This window comes from Artemia franciscana, chromosome 14 (assembly GCF_032884065.1).
Source record: "Artemia franciscana chromosome 14, ASM3288406v1, whole genome shotgun sequence".
Lineage (NCBI taxonomy): Eukaryota > Metazoa > Arthropoda > Branchiopoda > Anostraca > Artemiidae > Artemia > Artemia franciscana.
In genome coordinates, this window is record NC_088876.1 from 26,843,684 (window position 1) to 26,864,253 (window position 20,570).

The following is a 20,570-nucleotide window of genomic DNA, read 5'->3' on the forward strand; positions in this document are numbered from 1 at the left end:
GCACTCTCCGTGTAAGCTCAAAAAATGGATAGAAACCTAACGACGTCTGCGAAAAAAAAAAAAATGCTGGATAAAGACTTATAACAACAAGCAGCTTATGAATATATATTGCAAACCCAACCTAACAAAATTAGTAGGTAATAAACCTACATTTTAAGAAAAGAGATACTTCTTCATAGGAAAGCAAGATGTTTTAATTAGTGTGTGTTGACATAGAGCCAGCAATGTGTACAAAATGTTCAAAATTACTCTCTCATAGATTCTTCAGTAGGTTCAGCAGGGGCAGTCTGGGTTTGGTTCGGTCCGTCAAGGTCAGATATCTTCTTTGTTCCTGAGACTATATCATCAATCCTTAGAAGAAGAATTGCAGTCTGAAATAATTACAAAAAAAATTGATTTACGCCTATACATACATAAAGGTGGTGGGGGATCACTTCAACCTAAAGGTCAGACTTTAAGCACCTATACTATTATTAATTTATCATCATTTTTCATAATGAATCTGGACAGTGGGAATGAACTTTCTTGTTTAAAATACAGTCACTTGAGCAAGTATATTCCAAACCAACTATTAAACACGTCCACTGGGTGAACGTGGTTAATAGTAAAACTCAATAGTTTAAATAATAGTTTAATAGTTAAATAGTTTAAAACTTAGTAATCTTCCCCTGCATACAAACTGTGTCATCAATATACTTTATTTACTATCAATACTTTTCACCGAGGCTTTGATTTGGTATTTACATATGAGTATATAAAAACAAGATAAAGCCTTCAATTTTCCTTTTCTGGAGCCCAGCCGAGGGGGTACTATACTTTTAGAGCTATCATTCCCTATTAGTATTCTTTCTGCATTATTGTGAACATTGGTTTCGCTGCCAAAGATGTAGTTTTTGTGAAAAATTGCAACCTAATTTAATCCAAGTTTTTCCCAAGTTTTTACGATCTGGTCGAGGACAGTTTTTATAAATGTAGCACCTGAACATAATTACGATGAAAAGACAGAAAGCATTTGAAGAAAGCTTCAATAATTTTTTTTTACGTAGTAGATTAACACTTAGGTAGCATGTGGTTCCTTAAAATGCTTTTGAAATGCTCAGAAAAACTTAAAAAAGGCTGTATCTAGGATCTTTTCACAAGAGAGGAAAAGAAAGAGAAAAAGAAAGAGAGAAAGAGAGAGAGAGAGAGAGAAAGAGAGAGAGAGAGAGAGAGAGAGAGAGAGAGAGAGAGAGAGAAATGTTTTTCCTTTATTTTTACGACCAATTTACAAGTTGGAGAAATATTCTGAGAATAGGAGTGGGTTCAAAACAAATAGTTCCACCCTTACCTATGGCCCTCCTTTTTAACACCGTGCGTGTACTCAATTATCATTATACCGGTTAATAAGTTTTTTTTTAATTAATAACTAAAACGCCTTATGATCCGTAGGCAGTTTTTCAGGTAATTCAAGTTTTTCCTTGTCTTCCCCTTTGGACCAAGAACACTAACATCGGTAAGAAATACAAATATTTCATGCAACACGTAATCTTTTTGTTTTCAGAATATGATCTTTCAATTTTCCCTGAATTTACCTGAATTTTCTTTAATTAATTTCACAGAATTATTGCATTTTACATTTGTAATGTTGTATTTTTGTTCATGGACTTGTAAGCACTTTGTTTTCTTGGCAAAGAGAATATAAATAAATAAAAAAAAAGGTGTTCCAATGTTAATAGATTAATCTCGCATTAGTGAATAGTACCACTGAACCGGGCTTCGCTCGGTGAATTGAAACAGTTGTTGCATTAGATTAACGACTCTTCTTGACTCCTAAGGCACGTCAGCCCAGTTATGTGTTGCAGCAGCTGGGTTCAAACTCTGGGTCTCGTATTACCAAGCTGTGATCAAACCCACTGCGGCACCACAGGACATCTTCTTCGTTGACTTTGGACGTTTCAGAATTTAAAAATAATTTGCCAACAATACGCTACCTATCCTGTGGAAAAGCCAGCTTATCATTCTTACACATCCGTTCAAAAACGATAGAAACAATTGTTGGTTGGTCTAGGTCTTCAGTGTAAAAGCCCAGCTTTAAAACGGCTTACCTTCGGGTTAAAACTGGTTCAGCTGGGTTCAAATTCAGGGTCACACATTACCAAGCTGAGATCTAACCCACAGCGCTTTTGAAATGAATCACATGACAAAGAAAAGTTTGTCGGAGACCAATAATTTTTATAAGATGGGATTCAAACATTTTGCCATATACATTGGACTATACAACTAATTTTTTTATAGGGAAATATTTTATTTCTACGTTCACTGTCCCGCCAAAGGATAATTTCTGATATATATCGTTGATCTCAAACTTAAACATCAAACCTAACATTTGCACACATAAAAGTGGGCAGTATAATACATTTGAATTTAACTAAAAAAAAGTCAACAACAAAGAATAAAAAAAATACGGTCTGGTACAGAAAAAAAAACAGCAAAGAAGTAAAAAAAAATTCCGTCTAGCAGAGAAAAAACAACAAAAAAGAAGTAAAAAAACCGGTCTGGTAGAGAAAAAACAACAACACAAACAAAGGTGTAAAACCACGTCTCTAGCTGAGGGTGAAATTCGACTTTCAAGAATTTTTCGCGACTTGTTTATAGTATGAAATTTGAAGATACTGTTTTTTTTTCTTTGGCAAGTGCTCAAAGGCAGAGTTTACAAACAATGATTCAAACAAAGATAACTCCTTGAAATAGTTCTAAAAGGGGAGAAAATTTCCTTATTACCTTAAAAAAGTTTCCAAGAGGTTTAAGGTTTGAAAACGGTTTTTTTTTTTTTTTTTTTTTTTTTGAAAAAATAATTTTCTCCAGATTTTACAAATTGATTTAAAGCGTTTCATTTTTCTTAAGTAGTAAATGAAAGTTATATAATTTCGAATATACAATAATTTAGCTGTTAATTATAGACGATTAGCTGTCTGCAATGACACTCCAATTCAATTTCGGCCGCGATAAAAGAATTAAGAAATGGGATATGTTTTTCCCTAATTTTTGGAAAAACTAGAGAAAAATACAACCAAAACCTTGATTACAAACCTACTATTTGATTATAAATCCATTTTGTTAAAATTTATATAATACACAATATTGATTATTCACGATCCAGAGGGATAAAAAAATTAGATTATGTTTACCATGGTTAATTTACACCGCTTTCGTAATAGAATATAAAAAGGCCTAACATGGCGAAATCGATTTCATTTTTTTCTTATCCAAACAGATCTTTAAAAATCAATTCCTTTGGATTACATAACTCTAACAAAACATAATTGTAATCAAATGGTAAGTTTATAACCAATATAATCCTTTTGTATAGTTATAAATAAATATAGAAAATACATATAATTTTACAAAGGTCTATAAAGGGCTTGAATTGAAATCCCGAGTAAAGCGATTATTATATTCGGAAAGAGCATAAAAAAAGCATTAAGTTCACCTAATTTGTAGGTCAGTAATGGAAAGATTTTCCCCTTTATCAGCCCAATTCAAAGGCCTTGCGCTGAAGTTAATTCTTTTTTCGTAAAAGGGATAACAAAACTTACTTCAACAGCTGTTTTGAAAACTTGAAGCTTGACAGCAAGAGGATCCCAAATTTTCAACTCATTCATATTAACGATTTCCCCCGTTTCGCCGTTGATACCCATCGATGTTTCGCCGTTGGCATGACGAGCTCTCAAAGCTGTGAGCACCCGAATTACCTGAGCCCCACAATTTTGAGCCAATGTGCAGGGAATGATCTCCAAGGCCTGAGCTACGGCACGATAAGGCCATTGCATAACACCTGCTACACTCTTAGACTTTTCTGTCAAAGCCTAAAATAAAACAACGAAAATAATAAAAGTCACACACATAAATCAAAATATTTTTCTTTTCGCTTCCTGGGCATACTTTACGTCATTTTACACCTGAAAACGGTGACTTTCCAGAACTTTTATTTTGATTGTTTCAAAACTAAGAAGTTTTTAAGACAGTGTCACATTTCTATCAGTGTTGTCACATTAAGTAGTGAACATATTTTAAATTGTTTTATTCATTCCAAGTAAAGTTTATATTCAAATTGAGTAAACTATCTCTCATTTACATTGAATCAAATAAAAGTATATTCGACGCCATATTTCTCGCCTTCAAATCAAACTCAGAAAGCAATTCACAAAAACAATACCGATTTCCAATTGGCTAATTAGGCCAATCACATTGGTATACTCAAGGTGTTAGATTTCAAATTTGACCTATATTGGTGGATTAGTTTTAACTGATCAGTCATTGGCCGTTGCTGTCTTACGTCAAATAAATTGCGTTACAGAATAAATAGCATTAATATAAGTAATAACAATATAATAATAATAATATTATCGTTCAAGTGGATCATACCCAAGCTTCACTATGGCCACAAATAGCAATGGAAAAGCCAAGATCCTTAGATGTTCTTCGGTTACATCGATGCTCATTTCCATTAAGCATCATCTTGACTGAAATCATTCACCTTGCCAGCAGCATTTTTTGTAGATGGATCATTTTTGGATGGCCGTTACGATTGGACAGCCTTCAAAAATTTCGAAGGCTATGACTGGCTGCTCAGTCAAAGTCGGCTCTGCTACTGGCAGGGAGGATGATGTCAATTAAAGCGAAGCTTTACAGAAATGAAAAATTGAAATAAATATTTATTCACGAACACTTTCTAAATATTTATTTACAAAGAAATAGTGTTTTCTTTGTATTAGTTATCACACCAGCAGTTAAAATTGAATAAGACACATTGCATCAAGGTTTTTCAAATTTAAACATATTTTCCACTGCCACTGCATATGTTCAGTTGCAACTGCTACTCCGAAGGGTCGTATCAGTTCATTTCCAGTAATTATTTGCAAAGCAGCTCTCATAGGATTAATCAGGAGGATAAGGTAGATCCCAGGAACCAAAGTATTATTAAACTTGCCTTACCCTTCTGATCCGCCCTTACAATACAGCTGAGCAAATGAGTTTCGGGAATTATTTTAGGAGCTTAAAAATGCCAAATACGAAATTTAGGCGCAACAATACGAATACGTGAAAAAGTAAAAAAAAAAACTCTAGCTCGCAGCCTATCATACATTACTTAAAAAAAAAAGAAAAAAAAACACATTGAAAACGTATTCTCCAGCTTTATACTATGATTGTGCAGGTTATGTCGTTTTTTTTAATCCTTTAAGACCAAATTCTTGCAAAAACTTCAATAAAACCAGATTTTCGATCTTCGGTAAAATAGTGAAAATACAAGAAACGCCCTTTCATTTTAACATGATACTATCACCCTTGCTTCGGACTCCATTGATGCACACAATTTGAAAATTAATGACGGAGGTCACATGATTTCTTTTTAAACAGGAGACGTTCTAGTACTCCATGAGGCACTTGCAAACAATTTTTCTTCTTTTTTTCTTTGGGAGGAGGGGTAGGAGAGCGAAAGTTAAATAACCAAATATTTCCTGCATTGTTACGACTTAAACTATGGAAATTTTATTGGAAAATTTTTTAAAGCCAGCTCAGATGCCGATCTTTATATTTAAAGGTATTACAACATGGACATAACTCACCTGTGACAACGCCATCTCTGTTGCTCCCCCTCCAGGGCAAAGTCTTGGTTCCAGTAGAACATTTCTGGCTGAATTCATAGCATCTTGTAGATTCCTTTCAACTTCATTGATCAGATCTTTAGTAGGGCCTCGGAGCAGCACAGTACATGCTTTAGGATCCCTGCATTCAGTTATGTAAGCCCAATACTCATCACCAATCTGCAAGCAGAAGAAAAGAAGCATTAATGTTACATACATCCTTCTAAAGTAAAAGAAAAGACAACAAGGGCGCTAACAAAGAGAATGCAGGAAACAACATATCGTCGGTGTTAAGCTTAATAATGACACCTGACATTTCCACACCTCAGAGATAATTGCCAAAATTGTTTTGCTTTGTTTCTTCGAAAGAAATATTAACAGTTTAATCCAAATCAGGAGGATGATGACGACCAAGATCCTCCTAAACGACCAAGAAATCCAAGAGTGGCCAGCCCAAAATAAGCAATCCATTTCATTAAAGTATTACTTCCAAGTCAAAGAGTCGGGAGAAGGTCTACTTCAAACTTGGGTTGAATAAAGAATTTAAAGAATTTGTTGTTGACCAGGGAAATAGTTCGGATTTAGGAGAGAAAATATTTATTTTTTTGAGAAAGTTTAAGAATTCGGACCGCCACAACTTTTGCTCGATGTGTGCAAGTATGAATGATAATCTTGTGCTGATGTGCGAGTATCGGTTAATTGCGCGGATGTCAGAGAGGAACGCGTGCGTTACTAAACAGTTGCGTAAGTTAAAGGCAACATGCTGAAAAAGGCTATTGTTTCTTCGTACATGGGTTAAACATAGGGAATTATGTTTGAGGAGAGAGTTTGCTAACGTTTCTTTAGAAGTCGAATTTTATGATGCTTGTATTTAAAAAATTTTAACTTTTTTTTTGGTTTGTAGTATACAGCCCATGTGCTTCTGCAATTAAATTTTGTCTTATTATACATTGCTCTACTGATCCTACCAGTGAAAACAGCATAACAAACCATTTTGTTTCAGAATTACAGAAAATGTCATTTACGAGCTTTAGGTATGGCAGTGCCGATATGATATGATGAAAAATACCCCAGTTCAGCATCTCTTGTTGTTTCTGGGTCCAACAAATGAACAAAAAGAGAAGTTGTATCCCGAATATACATAGTATATATAGAAAACAAACACGCTGAAAATAGGCATACACTCAGAAATTAATTTTTTTCTGGGAGGTTTGAATATTTTTTCAAGATAAACTGAAGTGCCCAGAGATTCGGAAAATTTTGTATTTTGAAATGGGCGACCTCCTTTCCGTATGCTCTTCATTAAAGACACTTATGTACCAACTGAACTATCAACTGAAATAGAAGAGAAGTAGAATTTATCTATTAACTATAATGGCTTTAAGCAAAAATTAACAATTCAAAAAAATAAATTAAATAATACAAAGAGCTATAAAAAAAAATCAAATGCAGCAGCTACTATTTCCAGGTCAAAACAATAAAATATTTCCTTAATTATCACAATAAACAAACACCATTGAGCTTTACAGAGACTTTGGTACTTTTATGACAGTACCGCCAGTGAAATAAAACAGCCAACAAAAGTAAAAAAAAAACAATTTTTGTTGTAATAAGAATTAATTTTCGTAATATCTATTACCACAGTGTTTTTTCAAGGCCAAATTTACTATTGCCAATTTATCATAGCATTCTTAAACCTTTCCTGAAAACTCAAGGGTGGGAAAACTGAATTAATTTTTGTGAAGCTAAGTACGACTGTATTTATTCCAAACGACAGTATTTTTAGGCCAGAATTTGACCGGGAATGTTTCTAGATCAGCACTCATTTCGAGTATGTCACATTGACATATTTCACCTTGAGAGTTCGACTTAGTAACACCGAATCCTTTTTATACTGCAATAATTGAAAAACTGGCCTTAAAGTTTGAAGAGGTCCTCAGGACTTCCCCAAGATACTGGGATCTAAGTCCTGAGCATAAAATGTTCAGAGTAGTACATACCCTTAAAACTATGTTAAGAAGATAAATCATTATTTGTATACTTACTCTTGATGTGACCTACTAAATTTTCTGCTTCGAGTACCACTTCCAGATTTTTCTTTTTAGAATTTCCTTAACTTTTTATTAGATAAATTTGATTTTATTAGGTTCATTAGGTAAATTTAATATTATTATACCCAAATAACTCTACCTTTTCGTTTGGCATAGCCATCATGTCCTTCAAGCACCTACACTTTTGAATCGCAGGAACATAACGAAGACTGAGATGGCTGGGCCATCCCTTCAGAAAAATTTTTATTTTTCAAGTATTTGGTGTATACATCATTGACACTTCCGAGAAAGTTTTTTTTTTTTCACACAAATAGTAAGTTAGGTTGGTTTTGCTAAGTTTATAACTAATAAAAAAGTAAGTTGATTTTGTGACGTCAAAAGGCAATTTATGTTTGGGAAATCGTGAAAATCATAATTGTCTCCAAAAAAGACTAAAGACAATAAGTTCTCTCAAGCAAGACGATCAAGCCAAATTGCCGTCAATTCCGGGCCACATGCTTGATTGGAAGCAAAATTCTCTAAAGTATCCCAAGAAAATTCGTAATAAAAACTTTTAATTTCTGTCTAAAAACAAAGCCAAAATTGTTCATATTTTTTTTCTGTCAAATTTGATCCAAAACAGAAGCGAACCAAATATTCACCCATATGACCACCCTTTCAATGTGAAGTACGCCGGGGAAAATATACATAGAAGCCCTATCACTCACATGATTCTAGCAAATTTCTAACATAAGTAACATTCGTTAATGTTTGCAAAAGGATGTTTTCGTCGTCTAATGTCATCAACAATTTGGAGGGAATAGAGGATGTTTGAGTGAAAAAAAATAAGAAGAGGTTCTTATGGGAAGAGGAGATAAAAAAAAACAAATATTTATTCAATTAATTTCATTAATTAATCTTTATTTAACTAATTTGTCAATTATTTAATAGTCTTTTTATTAAATAATTCTATGTAATTTATTTTATTGGTTGGTTTTGCTAAGTTTATAACTAATAAAAAAATCAGTTGATTTTGTGAAGTTGAAAGCAAATTTATGTTTGGGAAAGGGGACCAAATCGTAAAAATCATAGTTGTCTCCAAGAAAGACTAAAGACAATAAGTTCTCTCAAGCAAGACGATCAAGCCAAATTGCCGTCAATTCCGGGGCACATGCTTGATTGGAAGCAACATTCTCTAAAGTCTTCCTAGAAAATTCGTAATAAAAACTTTTAATTTCTATCTAAAAACAAAGCCAAAATTCTTTATGCTTTTTTTTCAAATCTGATCCAAAACAGAAGCGAACCAAATATTCACCCATATGAGCACCATTTTTTCGTCAAACGACGAGTCTTTTTGTCCAACTGTCAGGCGACAAAAATCCGATTCCTGTTAGAGCTACAACTTTATTTCAAGACACAGACGCATACAGAAAGAAAGATTAATTAAATGAATATCCCTTAGATACATTTTGATAAAAATTAATTACATAGATAAAATTATTTAATAAAAAGACTTAAATAATTAACAAATTCTTTAAATAAAGATAAATTAATTACATAAATGCATAATTTTTTTATCTCCTCTTTCCATAAGAATCTCTTCTTATTTTTTTTTCACTCAAACATCCTCCATTCCCTCCAAAATTGTTTATGACATTAGACGACGAAAACATCATTTTGCAAACTCTAACGAATGTTAATTCTGTAACATTTCACCACTTAAAGAGTGGAAAGTGATTGGAATAAAGAAAAATGAAGTTTTCCACACACAAAAACAAACTATATTTTGGTGTCAGTTACCCAATATATATGATGTAATTACGTGTATATGAAGTAATTACATTCTGCTAATTCCTAGTAGAAATAGTAATTTGCTCTTTGATACATTGCAGCTACATAAAGAAAGTACCTTTTTAACTTCAAAGAGGCCGCAACCACTTCCAATATCTGATTCCTTTATTTCATCCGGTCTATTAACAATAGTTGCACCACAAGCCCTAGCTAGACGGTTATTATCCGACTTTTTGACACGTCGCATAGCAGTGATACCAGCCTTAAGGAGGTAATGCGAGGCCAAATCTGATATACCCTTTTCTGTGATGATAAGATCGGGCTTCATCCTAATTATATCGTCACATATTTTCTTGATATATTCTTCTTCAAGTTCAAGAATACGGGTAAAATCCATATCTTGACTAATTTCAATGTTTGTCTGAAAAAAAACAAAACAATAGTTATCAAAACTGAGCACAAAAATAGCCACATATGATTCTTCCTAACAATGTTGTAAGTTCTTTCCTTATTAGTATTCTCTAAGTGACTGTAGGTAATCTAAAGGAACATAGCATGAAAACATAGCAAACATTACAATTTTCCCCATATTTGTTTTTCCTATAACCCTATACAACTGGCTTTGGAATCACTAGTTCTCACAGGCTAGAAAAATTTTGTTTCTTTTTAATTGTTTTTGTTTCTTCTTATTGTGATAGAACTTGAAATCTAAAACCTTAAGACAATATAGATAAAACGTAACAAATTGTATCAGATTATGGAGGGTTTCTCCAAGACCAAATTGATAGCAACAATCAATTGAATTTTGCAATCCCTAGAGGAGGCAGGACTCAACCCAAATCAACATATATAATAGTGTATTTATTGTGGTTCCATCGTAGATCCCTGTAAATTCTATGCATTTACCAATCACAACATTTTTTCACTGTCATACTTAAACGTTGTTTCTAACATTTGTTATAGTTTTTATACTATTTGATAAGATGTTTTCAAAGGCAGAGTAAGTAGGACAATTCGCATTCACTCACAAGTTCATACTCCTGATCCACTCATACCACACCTTAGCAGTAGTAAGAAAGAAAAACGATTCGTAGCTTCTCCTTGATCCTCTGGGTACTTTTATAGAGAGCCTAACTGTTACAACTAACAGCAAAAAGGAGCACCACACTACCCGAGACCAACACACCTCCAAAGACTCATCTTAGATCTCATTCTATTCAAATCGTCCTCCTTTACCCCCCCCCCCTCAAGAAGGTCCGATTTTCTTTACCCAAAACAATCCATTAATAATTCCTCGGGAAAGTATGGAATCAGTCCCCTTTGTCGTCCAAAATACCCACATTTCGGAGCCATACCTGACTACTGTTATTTCTGTAGCATCCAATATTCTAATCTTGGTTCGCAAACTTGTCACTCACGTCACCCTGTCAATTTTTTTCAACTGTGAAAAACATCTTGAGCCTCAACTATTCCACTTTTTACATCTTCACTTCATCCACCATCTTTACCTATAATACTGCCAAGGTAAGTGAAGCTGTCCACTTGATCAATCTTTTCGTTGCCCGACAACACCTTTTCACCTTCATTTGTTCCCAGTCTAAGCAACTGGATTTTGTTGCTTCTAATTTTAATTCAATGGGGATTTTTTTTTAAAATTAAAATGGAATAGTTTTGGGCATCAAGTCATTGCTAATTGTAGAAAAAGCCAAGACAGATAGACAAATAAGTTCCCAGTCTAAACAACTTGGTCTTCTTAACATTAATGTTTAAATGATTTTTTTTTTACCCTTAACTCTTCAAACCTACAAAAAATCTTTCACTGCTAACGTTGGTATCTAGGTTGGTCAAATTATCATTACAAAACATGTATAAGTCAGGCACGTACGCAGGATTTTTTTTCGGGGGGGGGGGCCAAAACCTTCAAAACAGCAGATATAAAGAAGCACTTTTTTTTATTTAGTAATGCGAAAAGAACGTATATCGGAAAATACAGACTAACTTTAATATGTAGTATTGTAGCGGATGGGGGGGGGGAATAAGACTGAAGCCTCAAAAGTACGTTTTAGGCTCGGGTTATGTTCATAGCGATTTAGAAAAAGTGATTAATCTATTATATCCCACCGAAAGGGAAATTTTAGGGTTAACAGTGCAATATGGATGCTGTGGGGGCTAGTTCTTTTATTGCAAAAACGCAGATTTTAATTAAAAATGACAGTTTCCAAAATTGATCCATTAAAAGCTGTACTTTATCCTGAAGGGGGGGGGGTAAAGCCCTAACATCAAGGATAATTCTATTTTGCTGTGGAAAGCAAACTCTCTTTACAAAAAAAAAATAACAGCACAATTGCTAATTACTTCAAAGAGGGTAAAAAGTTAGACAGAAAATGGGTTAATAATTGGACAGTGACTTGACCGGATAATGGCATGCTGTAAAATCCCCCAAAAAAGGCTTCACACATGTATCTAGATTCTTAATAAATGTCCTACTTTTGCCAGAAATCCCAAGAAACCATGGGGAAATTTAACATTTCACAAAGTTTCGGGGGGGAGGGGCCGGGCCCGAGGGCCCCCCCCCTGCGTACCTGCCAGGTATAAGGTGATATAAGTAGAAGGTAAGTTTACAACCCCATTTGCTTTCAGGCTCTCCCGTAGATTTTGCGGTGTTCCTTAAGACAAAATCCATCAGAGCGACCCATATAAATGGAAATAGAACACAACCCTATTTAATTTCGGGTTCAATACAAAACCAGCTACTCGAGGGACTAATGAGCCTCTGAAAACTAAGTTAGCTATAAATCATGATGATACGTAACAATACAAGTTCTCAATGACTTTATAATTAACAAATTCTGCCACAATTACTTACTTTCGCTTAAAACAATTATTATTTTCATTAAAGCAGAGCAACATAAGTGTACTTGACCTTGAATATTGCTTCATTGCGCCCAAATCCTTATATAAAAGCTTTGATCTAACAATTTATAATATGACCTTGGATTAAAGCATTTTATAGGCCAAAGAACATAAACATATACGATGTTATGACGTACATGACGTCATTTGCAAAAACCAAAATTAAGGCTCTTAACAAATTTTCTCATACTTCTAACCTATCCAAATCGTTTTATTATGAGAGAATGTTCCAAGATACAAATTTTCCCGAAAAAATATGGAGCCGTTTTCGATAGTATATATTCTCCGACCTTCCCTCGAATTCCCTGATCGTAAATTAGATACTCCGAAATCTCAACGAAAATTAAAATTTGCTTCTATTAAAGTACTAAACCTCGTCACTTCTCTTTTTTCGGGATTTTTACTTTATATTTTATTTCTATAATATTTTATTTTTTTGTCATATTCCATTATTTCTTATATGTTATTTTTTATATTTACATTTTTACATTGCTTTTTATACAGTCAATTTTATTTTATTATATTTTATATTATATTTAATTTTTTTGTTCTTTTTTAAGATTAAATTTTATATTATTGGTTAGTGAAATAGAGGAATCTCTATAAACCTTTCTAGTCAAATTTTACACAGATGAGTACCGTTTTCAGGTTAGAGAGAGGCCGAGATATTTTTCTCCGCCTAATTAGGCTACCAATAAGTGTGATTTTTTAACTTAATATAATATTTTTTAGCAATACAGATTTACTTTTATATGCTGGGTAGAATAAAGAGTGTTTTTGCAGCGAAAATAATAAAGGACGCAAGTGCTATTCCTGCAAAAAATTGATTTTCCTTGTTGTTCAAGCCAGGGGACTGTAAGTTTCCTGAGAACGGTTTTCGGCCATGGCGATTTCAATGGTGTACTTTTTGTTTCTATCCGAGACAACTTTTTTAAGGATACTAGGATATTTTTCGAAATCCCCGTTAATTTGTTTTCAAATAACATACGGGCAAAATATATTAAATCAGGAATGACCCATAGCAAGAGCTTTATGTAAGGGGGAGGGGGGTGTGGGTTTAAAGCATTTAATATGTTATTCATGTGTGCGATATTTTGTGTAATTTTGTGAATTAGTTTTATGGTATCAAGTACTTTATTATGTTTTTTTATCTACCAATTGTTATGTTTTTTCATCGTTAATTGTAATGTACCATGTTTTGTGTATTATTGTCATGTGCTGTTATTTTGCGTCAATTTGAATTGTTTTTGTTTTTTGCCTTGGCCTACAGCGACTTTTAGTTGCAATGAATCTATATCTGAAATACATCTATCTATGGACCAAGGGTCGTTCCAACACTGGGTTGTGGCTACCACTGCAACTGTAACTTACATAGTGTCGAAGGCTTTGAGTTTGAATCTATGTCTACTTTCTACTTCTTAGACTGCTACGAAAAAAAACTCAAACAATCCAGATCGTAGAAAAAACAATCCGCATTAATTATTTCTTGTGGTTCTAAACAACATAAGAAATTAACATCCAATTACTGCGAGCTAAGTCATTTAAATTATTACAGAAAGAGGAGGCATAAAAGTCCCTAAATCCCTTCATCTCGAGACCAGTACGCAGACAAAGAGCTCAAAAAAGTACTGTACTCGTTCACTGTTTTGGCCAAAGGAGTAAATACCATATTACTGGAAGCCAGGGTTCTTCAAATCAAGCCATTAATGGAGAGGGTGGGGAAGAAGAATTTAGCCTCTACTCTCCCGTCATTTGAATAATATATTTGGACTAAACATGCAATACGGGTGCTGACGGGGGTGATAACTAGCTCCATTCTGCAAAAATACTTTAACATACAAGATGGCATTTATGAATTTCTTTGCAAAGTGATGGGATATGTGGGAGGTATTCTTTAAGAAAAAGCTTTGTCCAAGAGCTATCCTGCCAATCAAAGGTCTATAAAGAAAATAGAAAATTAGGATCCGAAAACAGATTTTGTCACTGCCTATAAACCTAGGATGAGTTAAAAACAAACAGATCTTGGTAGCATCCCTGAGTTAAATGTGGTCTATAATACATTTTAATGTAAAATTGAATTATAAAACACCTATAACTGAACTGAAACCTATGTAATTCTTAAGTTAAAATCGTAGCTTATGATGAAAAATTACCTGGCTTTCTCCTTTTTTATATTCAAGGTTGCAGTCAAGGAGAAGTATTCTAGGATTTTCAATTCTTCGTTTCATCTTATGATGGAGGACATCTTTGTTCAGCATAACTCCGCGTAAAACACGGCTCTCTTCAATTGCTCCACCTGGGACCTGAAAATAAAAACAAATATATAAACAAAGAAAAAAAGAAAATAAAAGCTAAATTTATGTTTTACCAGTGGGATGAACTAGCTGAAGAGCCGCCGAAGAACAGGCATCAAAAAGAAAAGAAAAAGGTATACTATTTTGGAGGGACCTCTTGTGAAAGTAATTTGCCCCTCCCGCGAAAAAAATACAAGTCCCCCCCCCCACACGGAAAAAACTTCATCAATTCAGCTGCATTTACAAGCCATGAGATAAAACAGGGTATGCTTATCGGATTACTAATAAAATTCGTCCCATTTTAATGAGAAGCACTGACTGTTCAGTGCTTCAGGCATACAGAAAAGAAACAAAAAAAGAACGTAGTCAGACGGATTATTTGAAAAAAAAAAGGTTTTGATGGCAAAATTGCTCGAGAAATTTGGGCTTCAGGTATCTTGGGCTTGGGCTTCATATTATCATGCAATTCGATAAACAGATAGACAAGGTGCCATGGAGGCGCAGTGGATTTGATCTCTGCTTAGCACTACAGAACCCAGAAATCGATCTCGGCTGAGTGATTTACCGTAAGACCCGAAATTTGACCCCAGAGATGAAATTATAAGAAAGTCTCCATAGCAACCCAAAGAAGAAGAGAAAGATATATAGATGGACATTGAACAACAGATTTTAAAAATAAAAGCAAATACCTGATCGCAGGCTATGAGTTACGGATTCTTATAAATTAAATAAAGTAGGATGACATTTTATTTAATGTTATATAGCTTGTGAAAGCACACATGATATAGCGGTGCCTGAGAATTCTATGGAATAAGGTTAATACCCGGCTGTCAAAAGGCTTTCTTCCTCGAGATGACCTTACATGTTTGCAACATCAACTTAACGTAACCATTACTTAACAACGAGTAGTCTTAATACAAAGGTGCAAAAGGAGAAATCATTGTTAGAATACATCGGGTTAAAGAGAAATATTAGCAGGAATAAAAGTAACTCAGCAAAAAAAAGTAACTCATGTAACAAAAAAAGCATTGGTATTTGAGTAATATTTCATTTACAATTAGAATAATAGAAGATAAATTCATTAACTATTAACTTAACAAAACTTTGATTTTTTTAATTAGAAGAAAAGAAGATTGTATCATCTTTATTAGAAAATTTCCGCAATATTAAAGATATCAAGACAGTTAATGAACCTTCTAGGTTCATTAACTTCAGATCTTGGTAGCATCCCTGAGTTAAATGTGGTCTATAATACATTTTAATGTAAAATTGAATTATAAAACACCTATAACTGAACTGAAGCCTATGTAATTCTTAAGTTAAAATCGTAGCTTATAATGAAAAATTACCTGGCTTTCTCCTTTTTTATATTCAACGTTGCAGTCAAGGAGAAGTATTCTAGGATTTTCAATTCTTCGTTTCATCTTATGATGGAGGACATCTTTGTTCAGCATAACTCCACGTAAAACACGGCTCTCTTCAATTGCTCCACCTGGGACCTGAAAATAAAAAGAAATATATAAACAAAGAAAAAAAGAAAATAAAAACAAAGAAACTAAAAGCTAAATTTATGTTTTACCAGTGGGATGAACTAGCTGAAGAGCCGCCGAAGAACAGGCATCAAAAAGAAAAGAAAAAGGTATACTCTTTTGGAGGGACCTCTTGTGAAATTAATTTGCCCCTCCCCTGAAAAAAAAATACAAGTCACCCCCCCCCCCCCACACGGAAAAAACTTCATCAATTCAGCTGCATTTACAAGCCATGAGATAAAACAGGGTACGCTTATCGGATTACTAATAAAATTCGTCCCATTTTAATGAGAAGCACTGACTGTTCAGTGCTTCAGGCATACAGAAAAGAAAAGACTGTTCAGAAAACTGACTGTTCAGTGCTTCAGGCATACAGAAAAGAAACAAAAAAAGAACGTACTCAGACGGATTATTTGAAAAAAAAAGGTTCTGATGGCAAAAGCGCTCGAGAAATTTGGGCTTCAGGTATCTTGGGCTTGGGATTCATATTATCATGCAATTCGATAAACAGATAGACAAGGTGCCATGGAGGCGCAGTGGATTTGATCTCAGCTTAGCACTACAGAACCCAGAAATCGATCTCGGCTGAGTGATTTACCGTAAGACCCGAAATTTGACCCCAGAGATGAAATTATAAGAAAGTCTCCATAGCAACCCAAAGAAGAAGAGAAAGATATATAGATGGACATTGAACAACAGATTTTAAAAATAAAAGCAAATACGTGATCGCAGGCTATGAGTTACTGATTCTTATAAATTAAATGAAGTAGGATGACATTTTATTTAATGTTATATAGCTTGTGAAAGCACACATGATATAGCGGTGCCTGAGAATTCTATGGAATAAGGTTAATACCCGGCTGTCAAAAGGCTTTCTTCCTCGAGATGACCTTACATGTTTGCAACATCAACTTAACGTAACCATTACTTAACAATGAGAAGTCTTAATACAAAGGTGCAAAAGGAGAAATCATTGTTAGAATACATCGGGTTAAAGAGAAATATTAGCAGGAATAAAAGTAACTCAGCAATAAATAATGTAACAAAAAAAGCATTGGTATTTGAGTAATATTTCATTTACAATTAGAATAATAGAAGATAAATTCATTAACTATAAACTTAACAAAACTTTGATTTTTTTAATTAGAAGAAAAGAAGATTGTATCATCTTTATTAGAAATTTCCACAATATTAAAGATATCAAGACAGTTAATGAACCTTTTAAGTCAACGGACCGGAGACTTGCTGTGAACCGGATGTTATTATTTTGTTCAGCATAAATAGTTTGTTTTAGTTTTAATACTTTAGTTTCTCCACTGATGATGATGATTGACTGCGTCACCGAAATGCCTAGAGCTTTTGTATCTATTTGTTTCACTGTCTAATTTGGAACTCTTATTTGTTTCGTCAGAAAAGAAGCAGAAAAGAATTAGTACTAAGAAGAAAAAAATAACGCCACAAAATTTATGTTGCGGCGGGAAATTTTAGAAGGCTTTGGATATTTTAATTGATCGTCTGCGCACAAAAAGTTTTATGTATGTCAAATTATTTTTGTCTTTTAAGAAGATCAACCAGCCTATGCCTCATTTTTTTTCTCCAGCAATTGAGCAATGTATGTATTAGTTAAATGGGAATCAATTCTGAACATATCTAAGACACAATCAGTTCATCCAATATTATTCAAAGAGACTTTCAGTACTTTTTATTTGTATTTTCATCAAAACAATCGAATCCCCCTCACATATTGAAATACTCTTTCTTGTTTAATCATTTTCTTTTCTATTTAAAAAATTGATGAAAATTGTTGGCCCTTCCCTTACATTTCCATAAATTGGCAACGCTGTGACAAGGTTTTTTAGTAAGCTGGTTTCGGGTAGGTTGATTTGTAGATATGATGAACTGTTATGTCCATTAAAATGATGCTGATAGTATAAGTATTCGTAATTGACTGTTCTAGAACAAGAAAATTTTCTATTCTTATACAAGAGTAAATCTAAAAAAATAAATTTGTCAATCAGACTTGAAAACCTCCTAGTTTGATAAATAAAGGGTTTATTTGCAGATTAGCGGCTCGTCTGAAGAAAAAATACTAATACAATGAGAGTAGTAGCACTGGAATTCCTATTTTATGCTTCTTTTTAGTATAATTGTTGTTACTCTGACAACACACCCGTCCCCCCACCCAATAGTCACATATGTAGTTTTAACTAAAATATTTCTTCGCTGTTTTATCATCTCGTGATGCGTCAGGAATTCTTTATTAAAATGGGTTTGCTGGATCCTTGACCAGTAAAACCCCTCTGTCTCTGTGATTTCAATGGTATTCTTGGATAGAATAATACTTTAAAATGCTGATAATAATGGAAGAATACATGATAATGTGATTAAATTTGTGATTAAGATTCAATTTCGAAGAGTAGCAAGAGAGAGCACAGATCATTGATTCGTAGTTTGTGGAACATATATATCTACAAAGCTTACTCATTTTATTTGTTCTTTTTTTATTCTTTCTTTCCTTTATTTATATACCCTATTTTAGGATTCTGAAAAAAACAGTGTTTCTACTTAAAAGTGCGATTTCTTGACCTAGGTAGAAATTTTAAATTGTCTAATAGAGCTTTTCAATACTCTTAAGGGTCTTCTAAATCAAACTAGCCTATATTTTTTCAAGACTAGTTAATGACTTTCTTACTCCTAGGAGAGAATTTTGTGTTTTGGGTGGTTTTGATGTTTTCAACAAGTTTTATTTATGGGAATTTTAAAAATAGGAAAATATTTTATCAACTCAAGAAATAACACAAAACTATGATTTTTGGAATCATTTCGAACTTTACGGTGGCATCATCAAGATGAATTTATAAAAAAAAAGGAGCAAGTATAAATGTACATTTTTTTTATACATGCTCTTAAAAAGCACTACAATTTTCTAGCCTCTCGAGAAGACAACAAATTTGTCTAGCAAAAGTGACCAACTAATGTGACTGGGTCATCGATTTAAGACAAGTCTGAGTAAAAGAGATAGTTTCGAAAGTCACTAGGAAATTTGCTTATTCAAAAGGCAGGTATTTTATTTTGAATTCTGTATCAAAAGCGACAACTCTAGAGGCTAATATAATTAATTACCTTTTCAATACGAGCATAGCGCTTGAAATCTATCACTTTTTTTCCACCTTCTTCAGTAATAACAGTTCGTACAGCCTCCAACGCAATCTGTGGCAACAGATCTCCGTATTTTTTTTGTCATTTTAGTTGCCAAACAGGATCGGAGGATGCTCAACAGCTCATTCTCATTGCTCATGTCAACAGGAATACTGAAACGAATAGCAATGATTAGCTGATGGAATTCCAATGTGCCATAGAAAAGGGGCGAAGAGGATGATTTCCCCCTCTATGGACTGTTTGGGGTCACTCTGGAAGATTTTTTCAAAAAGATCATCAAGGATTATTGAATTAAAGCAATTTCTTTCGTGTCAGTCCCCAAAAAAACTTGGTTCCTTCCCTTGAATCTGGGCTGATTGTATCTTTGCCTAACTGTCCATGATAATTAAACCCCATACTTCAAAAGTAATTGAAAAAATTTAACCCTTCATCTAACAGATGAATTTACGAAACCATACACAAAAAGAAGAGATTCTCTTGAAGCAGAAAAAGTTTAATTTAATTGAAGCTTAGACCTCTTTACTGTAAAAAAGAAACCTGTCTTTTTTTGTTTTGTTTTTTCCATGCATGCTATATGTTTAAACTCAAAGTTGCTGGATTTTACTGTACTAACCCTGACACAGTGTTAAAAAGTATATGTAGAAAAGATTTTTTGGTTGAAATAAATGCGCTACAAGATGATTTATCATTAATCTTCATTACATTTCAATTCTTGGGACTAGCTAGAATGCCCAAAAAACTGAAACCATTATTTCAATTTTATTTAGTGGAAGATTGAAGATCAGTACTTTGAAAATATTTACTGCATGGGATTAATCCAGATTTTGGTCTTAAAATTACAAGAAGTCGAAACATTTATCTGGAACAGGAATTTGCTTAACTAATTTATTAAGGAAAATCATGAAAGACCTAGAGAGATCATACTCGCAAATTATGATGAAAATAAAAATGAACCTAAATAGGTCAACCAAAAGTTAGTAGTCAAAATAAATAAAAAATTTAAAGGGTTTTCAATTGGTATTGAAAATTTTAACAGGTGTCTACGGACTGTTTGGGGTTTTTCAAAAAGATCATCAAGGATTATTGAATTAAAGCAATTTCTTTCGTGTCAGTCCCCAAAAAAACTTGGTTCCTTCCCTTGAATCTGGGCTGATTGCATCTTTGCCTAACTGTCCACGATAATTAAATCCCATACTTTAAAAGTAATCGGAAAAACTTAACCCTTCATCT

At 33.6% G+C, this 20,570-nt stretch overlaps 1 protein-coding gene across 1 annotated transcript; it reads right to left on the reverse strand.

Annotated features, from left to right (window-relative positions):
* Positions 1-169: 169 nt before the first annotated feature.
* On the reverse strand, positions 170-19,490 carry LOC136035511 (T-complex protein 1 subunit gamma-like). Its single transcript, XM_065717347.1, is given in 7 exon segments — positions 170-371; positions 3,576-3,845; positions 5,607-5,804; positions 9,564-9,866; positions 14,512-14,661; positions 19,305-19,418; positions 19,420-19,490. Coding segments are annotated over 7 exon segments (1,221 nt in total). The 5' UTR covers positions 19,480-19,490; the 3' UTR covers positions 170-245.
* Between the last annotated feature and the right edge of the window lie 1,080 nt (positions 19,491-20,570).